Raw genomic sequence first — 16,061 nt, forward strand, 5'->3', positions numbered from 1 at the left:
CACACACTACACACACACACACACACACACACACACACACACACACACACACACACACACACACACACACACACACACACACACAGAACCTGACTACAGTATAATCTCCTTCATTCTGTCTGCTCTTCCAATGCCATCTAGTGGTTGTAGAGAGAAGACGACTCGTGCTTCAGCTTTTCTCCACTGACTTTCTCTCTTCATTTTTCCTTCTTTCTTCACTCCTTTCAGTTGATGAGTTCAATGAGCTCATATGCCCCTTTGCGGTTGTAAACCGAGAGCTGACAGTGGGGAAGGTCTATGCTGCCCTCATGATCTTTGACTACTACAAGCAGAACCGGGCCAAGAGGCTGGAACAGCAACTGGGACTGGACTTCACAGGGACAATTAAGGTAGTATGTGGCCACAACATAGAGTTGGAAAGAGGACTCAACTTTGCAATAATTGCTTCTGAGACAGAATGGGCTGCGCCATTGAGGGCTATCTCCATCCACAAATGACTAACGCGCTATAGGCTCCACATCCATTGAATTTGTCACTACCTCTACTTGATTCTAGTGAGAAAAGCCAGGTCCAGATGACTAGAAATCTCTCTGTCTCCTGCAGAATAAAAAGGGTGCAGCCTTCTTCCGCCCCATGATGCCCATGACCCATATGCAAGAGGAGACGCCAATCACCACTGCCAAGCCCCCGCCCCCCTCACAACCTGAACCAGAGCCTCAGCCAGAGCCCCCGCCCGTCACCACCTCTCTAACCAATGGTGACACAGTGTGAGTGCCCGCCCATATGTTTTTCTTAGCAGATATACAGTCTTTGTATAGATACACTAGTCAATAGAAATGTACAGATACATGGCATATACACTACTGCACGCAGGAAGGAAACAGGTAGACGTAGTAGTGATCAATGTGAAGTGCTTATCAGAGTCTTTGGCTTTCATACTTTTCGAAATCTCAGCGTGGCTCAACCAATTTCTCCAACTGTCAACACATTTAAATGAACGCGTTGGTTGGGAGTTTTGGGGAGGTGGACGCTCAGGCTGTGTGACCTCCACGGGATGGTGGTCGCAGAGCCGGATAGATATCTCACAATGTTTGTGTGTGTTTTGCGTGTGTGACCTTAGACCAAGCTCTAGAAGTGCCATAAAAGAGTCCGTATCAGGAGATCAGCTGTCTCAGGAGGGTCAGCGGTCCAGCACTAGCAGTCGGACTGTACAGCGGGGCCAGTCAGAGGACGTGCCCTACTCCATCAAACCTCAAGTACTTAGTACATATATAATACCAAAGATAGGAATTATGCAAAAAAACATCGTACCATAGTTCACTGTTAAACCTCTGGTACCCACAACTAGTGGTTGCAAATTCTGGTAACTTTTCTGAAATTCCAAGGTTTTCCAGAAGTCTCGGTTGGGAAAATTCCTGGTATCAGGAGGGAATTAGAAGGAAATCCTAAAATCTTCCGACCGGGATTTCTGGAGAAGCTGGGAATTTTGGGAAATGTGCTGTTTTGCAACCCAACATATAATTTGTGAATTACGCAAGTAGCTACCGCGCAATCATTCACTCTGGTATGCTCAACTCAACGGTGTGTTGTTTCAGGAACCAGTGGAGATGAGGCAGGCGGAGAACGGAGCTGATTCAGAGGGCTACTTTGGTCTGGAGGGCCATGGCAGAGCAGCCTCCATGCCTAGACTGGACTCCCAGTACTATGTAAGTCCTCCTTCACTCACTTCCTTACTGTACCCCTGTACTCTCTCACATAGGACTCCACCAGAACCCCGCCAGGGCTGCCAACGTGGTGCCTGCTCAAATCAAACAGCATTAACTCTACAATTAGGACGACGTCAACATTAGGACAATGCTAGTAAACATGAGTTTTGATATCTATGGTACGACACCGTTTTTACTAGTAAACTTGACCTTATTCAACAATACTTTCTCATGTAGTTGGTAGTCGTTCGTGATGATATTATTGAGACACAGAGAGAGAAGTAGTTGAAGTGAAAGAGAACATATAGAGAAAGACCGAGTGGAAGAAAGACTGAATATAAAGGCAGGTAGCTAGAAATGGATTGAGTTAGCCACAGGTTAGCCACAGGTTAGCCACAGGCTAGCCACAGGTTAGCCACAGGCTAGCCACAGGTTAGCCACAGGTTAGCCACAGGTTAGCCACAGGTTAGCCACAGGCTAGCCACAGGTTAGCCACAGGTTAGCCACAGGTTAGCCACAGGTTAGCCACAGGTTAGCCACAGGTTAGCCACAGGCTAGCCACAGGTTAGCCACAGGCTAGCCACAGGTTAGCCACAGGTTAGCCACAGGTTAGCCACAGGTTAGCCACAGGTTAGCCACAGGTTAGCCACAGGCTAGCCACAGGTTAGCCACAGGTTAGCCACAGGCTAGCCACAGGTTAGCCACAGGTTAGCCACAGGCTAGCCACAGGTTAGCCACAGGCTAGCCACAGGTTAGCCACAGGTTAGCCACAGGCTAGCAACAGGCTAACTCAAGCAAAGACGCTGTCTGTCAGTGCACATCAAGTCATCCTGCTGACCTCGTGTGCATCCCAAATGTCACCCTTTTCCATATGCAGTGTACCACTTTTGACAAGGGCCCATAGGACTTTTGGTATGTAGATCTTATGTGACATCTCTTCATTTTTCCCTCAACAAATCTGAATGTACAGTCATGTCCCCAGCAGCACAGTGACTACACTGTACCTTTCACACTACTGTCATTTAGCAGACATCTTATTCAGAGCTACTTACAGTAGTTGAGCGCATCCATTTTGGCATTGGTCCCACGTGGGAGTCAAACCCACAACCTGATGTTGCAAGTGCCATAATCTACCAACTGATCCACATGGGAGAATATTGTCTTCTTAACTGTCTGTCTTAACGCAGAGTATTTTCTGAATACTACACAATATAAAATATTCATGTTTTAAACAACTGTTGATAATGGCCACATTGTGTAATATACTTTACTGATGTACCGTATATACTTAATAATGTAATATGCAAATCTATCTCCCCCCAAAAAGTTCAGGTGGAGAAGTGTGTGGGAAACTGCTTAAACCTTATTACGAATATGCTCCATCTTCACTATGCTTTCCTGTTTATAAATATTGAAAACCATTTCCACATATTTCTTGTTATTCTTTTGACCCGTTTGTCTGTTTTCACGTTTCACACTAGACTTTTTGTCGACCTCCATTATGGTTATAGTCAATGCTTTAAAGTTTTTTTGTCTGACATTTATTTTGTACCTGTCTTTCATTTTTGTCATGTTTTCCTCCCTGCTCTTGTGGTGAATGGAGTCCAGGTTTCTTTCATCTTGAAGCCCTTTTCCAGACCCTATTTTCCAGCTGTGTGATTGGTTTACGTGTCTAACCATGTGAATCCTGTCTGTCTCGCTTTGCTCTCTGTCTTGTCTTTCCTTCTCCCCATCTCCTCCATCCTCTCTTCTCCTCCCTCCTCTCTCCTCTTTCTCTCCTCCTCTTGATGCCCATGGCTAATGTTGTACCCACCTCCTTCCTGTGTGTGCTGTCTGATAGCGGAACCACCCTCGCCACCTACCTGGGACCTACCTGGCAGTATGTACACCTGTTCCGCCTCTCTCTCTCTCTCTTCTCTCTCTTTCTCTCTCTTTATCTCTCTCTCTCTCAGTGCATGCTGGGAGTGTTTTGTAGTTGAGAGGCGTTGTGGAGGGCTCTATCCTTCCTTATATTCTTGATTCTTTCCTTGGCCTTTTCCTTCAATGTTAATTTTCTATGGTGGAGTTAACCCACTGTTAGTTTAGCGGTACACACAATTCTTTTTTCCAACGTTCGGGAGGAAGAGGACAGAGTTTTAGTTTCCTGGGGTTTTGAGCGCTGTGGTGTGCTCGATGGCTTCGCAGCATAGCGCGGAGGAGACGCTGTTGTTACGACATGGATTCAGGTCAAATCAAATCAAATGTTATTGGTCACATACACATGGTTAACAGATGTTAACGCAAGTGTAGTGAAATGCTTGTGCTTCTAGTTCCGACCGTGCCGTAACATCTAACAAGTATTCTAACAATTTCACAACAACTACCGTACAAGTGTAAAGGAATGAATAAGAATATATACATGTAAATATATTGATGAGCGATGGCCGAACGGCATAGGCAAGATGCAGTAGATGGTATAGTGTACAGTATATACATATGAGATGAGGGAGAGGGATTGATTGAATATGTCCGTAAACACACCAGCCAGCTGGTCTGCGCATGCTCTGAGGACATGGCTAGAAATGTCATCTGGGCCGGCAGCCTTGCGAGGGTTAACATAAATGTTTTACTCACGTTGGCTGCGGTGAAGGAGAGCCTGCAGGTTTTGGTAGTGGGCCTTGTCAGTGGCACTGTATCGTCCTCAAAGCGAGCTAAGAAGTTGTTTAGTCTGTCTGGGAGCAAGACATCCTGGTCCGCGACGGGGCTGGTTTTCTTTTTGTAATCCGTGATTGACTGGAGATCCTGCCACATACGTCTTGTGTCTGAGCCGTTGAATTGCGACTCTACATTGTCTCTATACTGACGCTTAGCTTGTTTGTTTGCCTTGCGGAGGGAATAGCTACACTGTTTGTATTCGGTCATGTTTCCGGTCACCTTGCCCTGATTAAAAGCAGTGGTTTGCACTTTAATTTTTGCTCGAATGCTGCCATCAATTCACGGTTTCTGGTTAGGGAAGGTTTTAATAGTCACCATTGTCGTGTCTTTGGCTATGCCGGATTAAGTGATATGACATGCTATTCTATAAAATCCTTTCTCTGTAATTAATATTACCTGATTGAGCTAATCATGTAAATGTAATTAACTAGAGTCGGGCACCACAGAAGAAAATGTATAGAGCAGTTATCTTCCAAATAAACTCTTAAAGACCTAGTCATATTTTACATCAATAGCAGTCAATATTAATCGTCACCTTATTTCAGTCACATCTGAAAGTTGTAAATTCTTGGTTATCTTCACAAACCCTGGCTAATAAGTTGAATCAGCAATTCAAAATTGGGTTTAATTATTTATTTACTAAATACCTAACTAATCACACAGAATTACGTATTCGCAGTATGAATCATACCTTGATTACAAATGATGTCATAAAGGAAAACGTCCCTAGCGGACGGAACAGATATGACAGCTGGTTACACAAAGAAAAGGGGGTTGGGTTTGAGTGAAAGAGCGGGAAGACTGAAGAACAAAGGGAGAAGCTGTGTCTCTATTGGGCCGTAGGAAGCTACTCTATCGTAAATACAGAATCTTATGCATTCTAAATTACCGTCCATTTGGTAAATAAATATTTACTCTGAGCTGCGCTTCAATAGGTTGGTGGTAGATGGAAGGCTGTGTTGCCCAACAGAGTCCTTTAAAGAGTGTCTCTGGTGGTGAACGGGATACATTGTAGTGTCGTCGATGTGTGGTAGACGGGATACTCTGTCTGTCCTCTCCTAGCCCACGTTTACAGCGGCCGCTGCTAACCCAACGGAGGTATCACTTAGGAGGTATAGGAGGAATCACTTCTGTAGCAAATAAGAGTTCAAAGTTCATACCACTCGCAACCAAATCTCATGCTGAGGTGAGCTTCGTTCTGTGGTTAATTCTTCTGACATCGGACCGTTATCCTAATGTACCCGGAACAGGAGGTTACATTTTCGCCAAGGGCTTATATAGTGGAGGGAGAGAAGGGTGTGTTTCATAGTTTATAACCCATGTCTCTTCACAGGGGCGGGCCACTGATTGAGCAGAGCCCTAACCTTATGAAAACCCAAATCTCTCATTTGGAAGCTAAAATTACATTTAATCTTTTCACAAATCATGTTATATTTAAACATTTGAATTGCACAACAATTCCATGTGAATCTGATAACTATAATGTGTAGACTTTCTCAGATACAGTTTAGGTCGTCCTGTCATCAGTCATAATGTCTCAGATGACAACCGAACTGACATCATATTCATTAAGTACCAGTGAGGCATGGGGAGGGACTCTACGTGTGGTTTGCCAGCACAAATAGTCTACGGTGCTTTGAGTGTGGGGATTTGGGGAATAAGAGCTTTGCGTAAATAACATAAAGGCTGTAGACAAGGTGAGGATACAAGCACCAATGCGGGAAATTGAGGTCAATGTGCAGAGGGCCATGAGACACAGACAGCATCCTATTGCAAGTTTAATGTAAAGCTCTTACAAGATGCTACTTTTTGCTCAGGTTTCCAGACTTTTTGGGAAAGGTGGGGACAGCGAAGAGAGGAGTATGAGTCTCTGAGTCAATGGTAGGATGTGGGAACAGTCTAAATTCGGCTTTTCTGTCAACAGTATACAGCTCTTTCATCCTCAGAGGCTACGAGAGTATTGGGGTAACTCAAGCGAAGTATCAGTGAAGTGGAGGTTGAGCTCATGGGGCATGGCAATGTTGGCCTCCAGGCTAATTTAGCTGAATTACATAGAGACCTGGGCAGTTTTTTCCAGGTTAAAGCAAAGGGAGCATTTGTAAGAGCTAGGTTCTCCATGTTGCAAGGAGATGCTCTGAGCTCCTTCTTCTTTTGTTTGGAAAGACGTAGCCATGAAGCCAAGGGTATACATTGTTTGCGGCTGTCAGATGGGTGGGAAATTGCGGAATGTGGAGTTTTATACTGACTGGTATAGGGCAGAACTGTGTAATCCTATGTGTGCTCAAGTTTTGTTTGCAGAACTCCCTAAACTCTCTCTGGCACAGAGGGATGAAATTGACATTCCCCTGTTGTCCCATGAACTGGCAGAGGCCGTAACCCGGATGTCCCCCAGTCGTACACCAGGGGTCGATGGACTCCCAGTGGAGTTTAATAAAAAATTAGGGGAAATAATTGGACCGGACTTATTTTGGTCCTTCTGTAGCTCAGTTGGTAGAGCATGGCGCTTGTAACGCCAGGGTAGTGGGTTCGATTCCCGGGACCACCCATACGTAGAATGTATGCACACATGACTGTAAGTCGCTTTGGATAAAAGCGTCTGCTAAATGGCATATATTATTTTGCGTGTTGTGTGAATGCGTCAGGGTAGGCACAGCTAGAACTGCGATGCAGTGCCTTAGACCACTGCGCCACTCGGGAGGCCCTGGTGGATTTTTTTCTGGTTGGGCCATCACTGGCTGAGGGCGGCAGTGTTGTACATCTCCATCCACGAAGGAGGACAGAGCCTGGTGGAACTGGAGAGAAGGGTGGCTGCATTCTGACTAAAGGTGGCGCAAAGACTGCTGTACCATAGTGATGTCGGCTGGAGAGAACCGGCATGGGCGCTGCTGACGATAGCTTGCGGATTAGAGTTGGACTGGCAGCTTTTTCCTCATGAGGCTGAGTACAGCAGGTCTCTCTGATTTCTACTCTGCGGTGCTGAGGGCCCGGCAGCTGCTAAAGCCCACACGAGAAGGGGGGGGGTGGAGCCTGGACTGTGGGAGGAGCCTATCTTCCACAATCCAGCCATCCTTTTGAGATCGGTTCAATCGGTCACCCTGCAGAAGTGACTGATGCCAGCTGGTTTACTAAGGCTGGGTGACCTTCGACTGCTGGGTGAGGAAGGGTGGAAAACCCCGGAAGTCCTGGCACAACAAACAGGACTAACATCTCTTAGGCTGCTGGAGAGATTCCTGCGGGAGGTCCAGGAGGCACTGTCTGAGCCGGTAAGGGGGGTGTTTGAGTGGCCAAAGGGGGGGGGGGCACCGATGTTTCCGCCACTGCAGGTGACAGCAGAGACTGGGGACTGGCAAGGGGGTATGGAGGACTTGTTGGACTTTAACTCTCTGAGCCTGGGGGAGTTTGAGAGGGTGGGAGGTAAAGCCCTCTACAACCTCTGCATTAAGGTGAGGAAAATTAGGAGCCTAACAGGAGTGAAGGCACATCAGTGACAGGGGGTATGTGAGGCTCAGGGAAAGTTGTCTATTTGGCTAACAAGGAGGAACAGGGTCAGAGGTGGGGGGGATAACAGACCCTTTACTATTATTTAATGGGATGGTCTCTGCGCGGCTTAATTTAAAATTATATAAAGTGTGGAGATGTTTCAGGAGATGGTGTGTCTGGGAGGCCATCTGTATAGCTGGGGAAGATGGGTTGGATATACGGTAGTAGAAGTGGTGGGTTTTGGTTATTGGGATGTGTGATGTTGTAGAAGTGGTGGGGTTTTGGTTATTGGGATGTGTGATGTTGTAGAAGTGGTGGGTTTTGGTTATTGGGATGTGTGATGTTGTAGAAGTGGTGGGTTTTGGTTATTGGGATGTGTGATGTTGTAGAAGTGGTGGGATTTGGGGATGTGTGATGTTGTAGAAGTGGTGGGTTTTGGTTATTAGGATGTGTGATGTTGTAGAAGTGGTGGGGTTTTGGTTATTGGGATGTGTGATGTTGTAGAAGTGGTGGGGTTTTGGTTATTGGGATGTGTGATGTTGTAGAAGTGGTGGGGTTTTGGTTATTGGGATGTGTGATGTTGTAGAAGTGGTGGGGTTTTGGCTATTGGGATGTGTGATGTTGTAGAAGTGGTGGGGTTTTGGTTATTGGGATGTGTGATGTTGTAGAAGTGGTGGGGTTTTGGCTATTGGGATGTGTGATGTTGTAGAAGTGGTGGGGTTTTGGTTATTGGGATGTGTGATGTTGTAGAAGTGGTGGGTTTTGGTTATTGGGATGTGTGATGTTGTAGAAGTGGTGGGGTTTTGGTTATTGGGATGTGTGATGTGGTGGGTTTTGGTTATTGGGATGTGTGATGTTGTAGAAGTGGTGGGTTTTGGTTATTGGGATGTGTGATGTTGTAGAAGTGGTGGGGTTTTGGTTATTGGGATGTGTGATGTTGTAGAAGTGGTGGGGTTTTGGTTATTGGGAAGTGTGATGTTGTAGAAGTGGTGGGGTTTTGGTTATTGGGATGTGTGATGTTGTAGAAGTGGTGGGGTTTGGTTATTGGGATGTGTGATGTAGAAGTGGTGGGTTTTGGTTATTGGGATGTGTGATGTTGTAGAAGTGGTGGGTTTTGGCTATTGGGATGTGTGATGTTGTAGAAGTGGTGGGTTTTGGTTTTGGGATGTGTGATGTTGTAGAAGTGGTGGGTTTTGGTTATTGGGATGTGTGATGTTGTAGAAGTGGTGGGTTTTGGTTATTGGGATGTGTGATGTTGTAGAAGTGGTGGGTTTTGTTATTGGGATGTGTGATGTTGTAGAAGTGGTGGGGTTTTGGTTATTGGGATGTGTGATGTTGTAGAAGTGGTGGGGTTTTGGTTATTGGGATGTGTGATGTTGTAGAAGTGGTGGGTTTTGGTTATTGGGATGTGTGATGTTGTAGAAGTGGTGGGTTTTGGCTATTGGGATGTGTTATGTTGTAGAAGTGGTGGGGTTTGGTTATTGGGATGTGTGATGTTGTAGAAGTGGTGGGGTTTTGGTTATTGGGATGTGTGATGTTGTAGAAGTGGTGGGGTTTTGGCTATTGGGATGTGTGATGTTGTAGAAGTGGTGGGGTTTTGGCTATTGGGGTGTGTGATGTTGTAGAAGTGGTGGGGTTTTGGTTATTGGGATGTGTGATGTTGTAGAAGTGGTGGGTTTTGGTTATTGGGATGTTTGATGTTGTAGAAGTGGTGGGTTTTGGCTGGGATGTGTGATGTTGTAGAAGTGGTGGGTTTTGGCTATTGGGATGTGTGATGTTGTAGAAGTGGTGGGGTTTTGGTTATTGGGATGTGTGATGTTGTAGAAGTGGTGGGGTTTTGGTTATTGGGATGTGTGATGTTGTAGAAGTGGTGGGTTTTGGTTATTGGGATGTGTGATGTTGTAGAAGTGGTGGGGTTTTGGCTATTGGGATGTGTGATGTTGTAGAAGTGGTGGGTTTTCATTATTGGGATGTGTGATGTTGTAGAAGTGGTGGGTTTTGGTTATTGGGATGTTTTGTATCGTGGGGTAGAGGACAAGGTGAGTATGTAGCACACAGGATATTTGTTTTTTAAAGGGGGTGGGGGGGTGGTGGTGGTGGTTGTGAGGTTTTAATGAAATGAGGATGTATCATTAAAGAAAGACAAAAAGTCTAAAGTCTCTCTCTCTCTCTCTGTCATATCTCTTTCCTTTTCTCTCTCTCTGTTATACCTCTTTCCTTTTCTCTCTCATCCCTCTCTTTCCATCTCTATGTTGGCCTCTATGTGCTCCCTTCATTCCAGTGGGGAGTTCACATACTCTCACCATCAGTTTGACACTCTTTAGACATTAGCTGAAGCCCATATTGGTGTGAGTGGTTAAGATCCATGTCACCTACAGTAGAATTATTGTTGAGTGTTTTAGTACTTCACCTCACATAAATCCATGGGACACCAAACACTCTTTTTTCGCTTTCTTGCCATGAAGTGACGTGATATGACCATTGTGACCATTGTATGTTTGTGTGTCTTTTCAGTGGGTGGTTTGTCAATGTTTTAATGTAGGCACTGAGAGCACTGCTATTTTCCTACGTTGACAAAACTGTACTGTTCTCTCTTCATTTCCATGTGTTGTTGTCGTGGTTGTTGTGGTTTTTGTTGTACAAACCACTGACTGTAGCTACTGGCCGGGACTGATAGGAACTCTTAGAACAAGCTCAACGGAGCGTATACCTCAAGAATCAATTTGGTTATGATCTACAATATCACTTCATTGATTTACCTTTTCAACAATGAATTAAAAACTAAACTTGAAAAGGATGGTTTATATGGGGAATACACGTATGCCGTTTCCAGGAGACTGCTCTTGGCATTATGGGACAACTGTGGTGGCAGGGTGTCATCCAGGCTGTTACCACCAGAGGGAGGAATAACGTAGCTAGTGTTCCAGCCTGTCATTTCACTTACTTTATTTACCTCCAGTCTTAAACTTCTCACTGTTCTATTTTGCCATGTTAATTTCACTGCGGCATCAGGCTTTTTCCAAACACAGACAACTCAGCACCTGTCAAGGTGGGAAATATTTCAAGGTAAACGTCAACACTCTGCTTATTCTTAGTTCACTGAGCAGTGTCTCCTGCTGGTTTATGACAAGTTTTAACAACTCGGGCCAAACATTCCGGACATCCAACCCCAAATCGAACATTAGCTCTTACCCCCTATGCACCTGTGTGTATAAAAAAAATGATAGATTTAGACAGCATGGTAAATATGGTATGGTGCCAGTATGTTGCCACTTAGCATGCCAGAGGCTAGCTCTTGTCCAGATCATTGCATGCAGCATGCTTACACTGAGCCTTCCTACAATGTCAGCAAGCCGCACATAAAAGCTGGCCAGAGGCAAGGTAGAGTCATTACCATATCATTACCATATTGATTATACCATAGGGATGTGGGCAAATGGGTTGATTTGGGATTGGGCGGTGGTATGCCAATCATTAGTGATGTATTCAAGATGAACTGTAGTGAGTATTGAAATCGCTCAGTGTTTCAGTCAGAAATGTCTCCTCAACATTTGTGTCTGAAGAGGTTGAACGTCAGTCTCAAGCCCAGAGATTGGTGTCCACTGGTCTGTTGTACCTCCTCGTCTGTACTGTGTCTACTGTCTAGTGAACAGTTTGGTGCTTGATGCTCCAGTCCAGTGGTTGTGCTGTATTTTAGAATACTCTAATGCTACACTTCTATGGTAGCTAGCCCTCCATCTTGTATTCCTCCACTCACCGTTTTTCGTCTTTGCTCGCTCCTCCCAGCCTATCCCTGACATCAGTCCTATCAGGCGGTCGGCATCCACGTTGGCTTCCCAGCGCCCCCAGGAGGTGAGTCTGAGGGACTACACCCTGGAGAGGCCTAGCCAAGCCCAGGCCCAGTCATCCTCAGCCCCAGGCCAGGCCCAAGACAGGCCCTACCACCATCACCACCACCACCGCTGTCACAGACGCAGGGACAAGGACAGGGACAAGAAGCAGAAGTCACTCGACAGGGCATTCAGCGTGCAGCCTTCTAGTATAGCAGGTGAGAGACACACCATACATGCATGTTCAGACACACACGTTAGTAACGCACAAGCCCCGCCCACCTCAGAATTCCCTCTCTCCAGCCATTACTTCCCTGTTTTTGTGGGGTGAAAATTCACTTGTCACGTAATTGTTGCTGAATTGATTTATTTCCTACACTTGCTTGTACAGAGCATATTTTAACATCTGTTATGGCCGCTCAAACATCTGTTATGGCCGCTCAAACACATGCTGGATCCCTTCAAAATGTCAACAATGGCACATGTTGTTTCTGATCATCATTTACAATGCCGAAGGGATAAAATATTTATACCGCAAGACGGGAGAAAGGTGGGTGTTCCTTTTTTGCATAGTTTTTTAAAAAGTTAAGAGTTCATTCATTTGAAATGTCCACAAAGTAATTCACCTGCAAAGGAAGCCACTCCCAAAAAGGAACTGCCAAATCTCATAAATAGTAGTATTTGTGTGTGCCATTGATAAATTCCAAATGAAGTTGACTATGCAAAAGGGACATTTATATTCAAGTGTATATGCAAATTATACATAATAAAACGTTATTATTCTATCAATATGATAACAAAACACCTAAATAAGTCATATGAGGTTTACAGATGTTAGGGTCCTTTCATGACATAAAGTTGAAACGTAAATTCCCACCAAAACTGGTGGATTTCATATGTTTTTGTCTGTCATTAAATCAGTCAATATTTAATTCATGTTTATTATTCATTGAGTATCTCACTCCATTATGCAGCTATTACATGTATCGCAATTGTATTTTTGACCTTTTATAAATACACTTGGAAGACCGTTGCTTTGCTAGTGTCAATCATAGCTTACACACACACACACACACACACACACACACACACACACACACACACACACACACACACACACACACACACACACACACACACACACACACACACACACACACACACACACACACATGCATACTTCCGCTCATGCAGCAACATACACAGACTGAAAGACACCTCACTGTGGAACCCATATAGCATATGATGAACTCATGCAGAAATAGAGTAAGGAAACCTTTCATTCTCAGAGGCAGAGAGACCTAGAGACTTGGCTCTTGTTCCAAATCGCTTGGACGATTTTGCATTGGAGCAGAAATTCCGTATCGGATTAAGGGCCTGTGATCGGGTTATGAAGGAAAGAGGTTTCTGTTGTGTTTAATAAAAAGCTTGAGCCAGGGATTTTGCGTGTCAAGCTTCCCATCTGACTAACAAAGAGACTTATGAGTTCCCCCGAGGACAATTTGCTTTGTGGGGATTAGATTTTTTAAAAGTCTGTATACGTCGTTCCCCTTTGTACTACGACCTCAAACGCGGTAGGTATATAATCGGCTGCTCCAATAGTAGCTCCCCTTATGGGCGACGGGGCAGCCACTATGCACTGTACAACGATGTGAAATTAGCCAGTCTCATGTGCAGGCTAAAGCACCTTTTTTCTTCTAGTCGAGATTATCTCAGGCAGCCTGAGCCCCACAGAACGGGGGCTTCAGCAGCCAAGAGTTTTGTTGGTTTAGTTCATTTTCTCCCATAGGTTAAATGTCGTCTGTACACACATGCACACACACCCCCATACTGACCTACTGTACCTCATACACACCCGCACAGATACTGTACCATTCCACATGGCTCAGAATCCATGATGACACCCCTATGTCCCTGTTTGCTCTGTATGAGTTCATGTCTGACACTCCCTTTTCCGAGGATAAGTAACTGCTAGAAACTGATAATGATAATGATAAATGATAATAAAATATTTCTATGAACTGCATGGCATGAAATGGAACTGTTAAACGATATGCGCTGTCTAAATCCTCTACGGCCTCTGCATGAAGAATCATCAAAGCTCAGGGTGGGGACAGACAGCCCATCTCATTATGGAGCGCAGGTCACAATGCATGTAGACCTACCATCTCAGTATGGAGCGCAGGTCACAATGCATGTAGACCTACCATCTCAGTATGGAGCGCAGGACACAATGCATGTAGACCTACCATCTCAGTATGGAGCGCAGGTCACAATGCATGTAGACCTACCATCTCAGTATGGAGCGCAGGTCACAATGCATGTAGACCTACCATCTCAGTATGGAGCGCAGGTCACAATGCATGTAGACATACCATCTCAGTATGGAGCGCAGGTCACAATGCATGTAGACATACCATCTCAGTATGGAGCGCAGGTCACAATGCATGTAGACCTACCATCTCAGTATGGAGCGCAGGTCACAATGCATGTAGACCTACCATCTCAGTATGGAGCGCAGGTCACAATGCATGTAGACATACCATCTCAGTATGGAGCGCAGGTCACAATGCATGTAGACCTACCATCTCATTATGGAGCGCAGGTCACAATGCATGTAGACCTACCATCTCAGTATGGAGCGCAGGTCACAATGCATGTAGACCTACCATCTCAGTATGGAGCGCAGGTCACAATGCATGTAGACCTACCATCTCAGTATGGAGCGCAGGTCACAATGCATGTAGACCTACCATCTCAGTATGGAGCGCAGGTCACAATGCATGTAGACCTACCATCTCAGTATGGAGCGCAGGTCACAATGCATGTAGACCTACCATCTCAGTATGGAGCGCAGGTCACAATGCATGTAGACCTACCATCTCAGTATGGAGCGCAGGTCACAATGCATGTAGACCTACCATCTCAGTATGGAGCGCAGGTCACAATGCATGTAGACCTACCATCTCATTATGGAGCGCAGGTCACAATGCATGTAGACCTACCATCTCATTATGGAGCGCAGGTCACAATGCATGTAGACCTACCATCTCATTATGGAGCGCAGGTCACAATGCATCCTCCATCTCAGTATGGAGCGCAGGTCACAATGCATGTAGACATACCATCTCAGTATGGAGCGCAGGTCACAATGCATGTAGACATACCATCTCAGTATGGAGCGCAGGTCACAATGCATGTAGACCTACCATCTCAGTATGGAGCGCAGGTCACAATGCATGTAGACCTACCATCTCATTATGGAGCGCAGGACACAATGCATGTAGACATACCATCTCAGTATGGAGCGCAGGTCACAATGCATGTAGACATACCATCTCATTATGGTAACTTGTTTTATTGTGATTGGTAGGCCTATATTTTCTGCAACATAGTCTATGGTAGAGTAATATAAAGACCGAATTCCCGTCTAATTTACCCATCTCCATCTGACTTTCGGGGCTCACCTCATTATAATTTTATTATAATATTTTTATTTTACATTTTTTATGCTGATAACAGATAACAGACGGAACTGGTAGAGGGAAGAACACACACAGATTCCCTACCAGATCAAACCCACCCCAACCCCTCTATTTTCTAACAGAGCCCCACCCCAAAACCAGACTTAAAGCAGGCATGATAGACCATTTTTTAAATTTATTTTAAAGATATATATATTTGATATTGCAGCTGCAGAGTTTTAAAGCAGTGCACCCTGTGAGCACTCTCTGAGTCTTTCTCTCCATCAACTCCATTCAAATTGCATCCAAAAGAGATAATCCTGTTCTAGTTTGATATACAGTACATTCGGAACCGTTCATTTTTCCTACATTTTGTTACATTACAGCCTTATTCTAAAATGGATTAAATAAATAAAATCCTCATCAATCTGTACACAATACCCCATAATGACAAAGTGAAAACAGATTTTTAGAAATTCTTGCAAATGTATAAAAATACCATTTGAGACTCGAAATTGAGCTCAGGTGCATCCTGTTTCCATTGATCATCCTTGAGATGTTTCTACAAATTCAATTGATTGGACACTATTTGGATAGGCACTTGTCTATATAAGGTCCCACAACTGACAGTGCATGTCAGAGCAAAAACCAACCAATGTGGTCCAAGGAATTGTCTATAGAGCTCCGAGACAGGAGTGTGTCGAGGCACAGACCTGGGGAAAGGTACCAAAACATTTCTACAGCATTAAAGGTCCCCAAGAACACAGTCGCCTCCATCATTCTTAAATGGAAGAAGTTTGGAACCACCAAGACTATTCTTAGAGCTGTCCGTCTGGCCAAACTGCGCAATCGGAGGAGAAGGGCCTTTGTCAGCATCATGCTGTGGG

At 44.9% G+C, this 16,061-nt stretch overlaps 1 protein-coding gene and 1 long non-coding RNA gene across 2 annotated transcripts in view; both read left to right on the forward strand.

The window, feature by feature from the left end:
* The window catches only part of LOC118385587 (voltage-dependent N-type calcium channel subunit alpha-1B-like), a 226,882-nt gene that overhangs the window by 203,879 nt on the left and 6,942 nt on the right, over positions 1-16,061 (forward strand). The window contains exons 40-44 of the mRNA XM_052521481.1: positions 229-389; positions 604-767; positions 1,121-1,256; positions 1,596-1,706; positions 11,667-11,928. Coding sequence (XP_052377441.1) covers positions 229-389; positions 604-767; positions 1,121-1,256; positions 1,596-1,706; positions 11,667-11,928 — 834 coding nt within the window. The remainder of the gene's footprint in view (positions 1-228; positions 390-603; positions 768-1,120; positions 1,257-1,595; positions 1,707-11,666; positions 11,929-16,061) is intronic.
* Positions 13,525-14,950, forward strand: LOC127930787 (uncharacterized). The gene is made up of 4 exons (XR_008139515.1): positions 13,525-14,063; positions 14,148-14,231; positions 14,316-14,651; positions 14,898-14,950. It is a non-coding gene; the product is annotated as an uncharacterized LOC127930787 (long non-coding RNA).

The sequence above is a fragment of the Oncorhynchus keta genome, chromosome 6 (assembly GCF_023373465.1).
Source record: "Oncorhynchus keta strain PuntledgeMale-10-30-2019 chromosome 6, Oket_V2, whole genome shotgun sequence".
Taxonomy (NCBI): domain Eukaryota; kingdom Metazoa; phylum Chordata; class Actinopteri; order Salmoniformes; family Salmonidae; genus Oncorhynchus; species Oncorhynchus keta.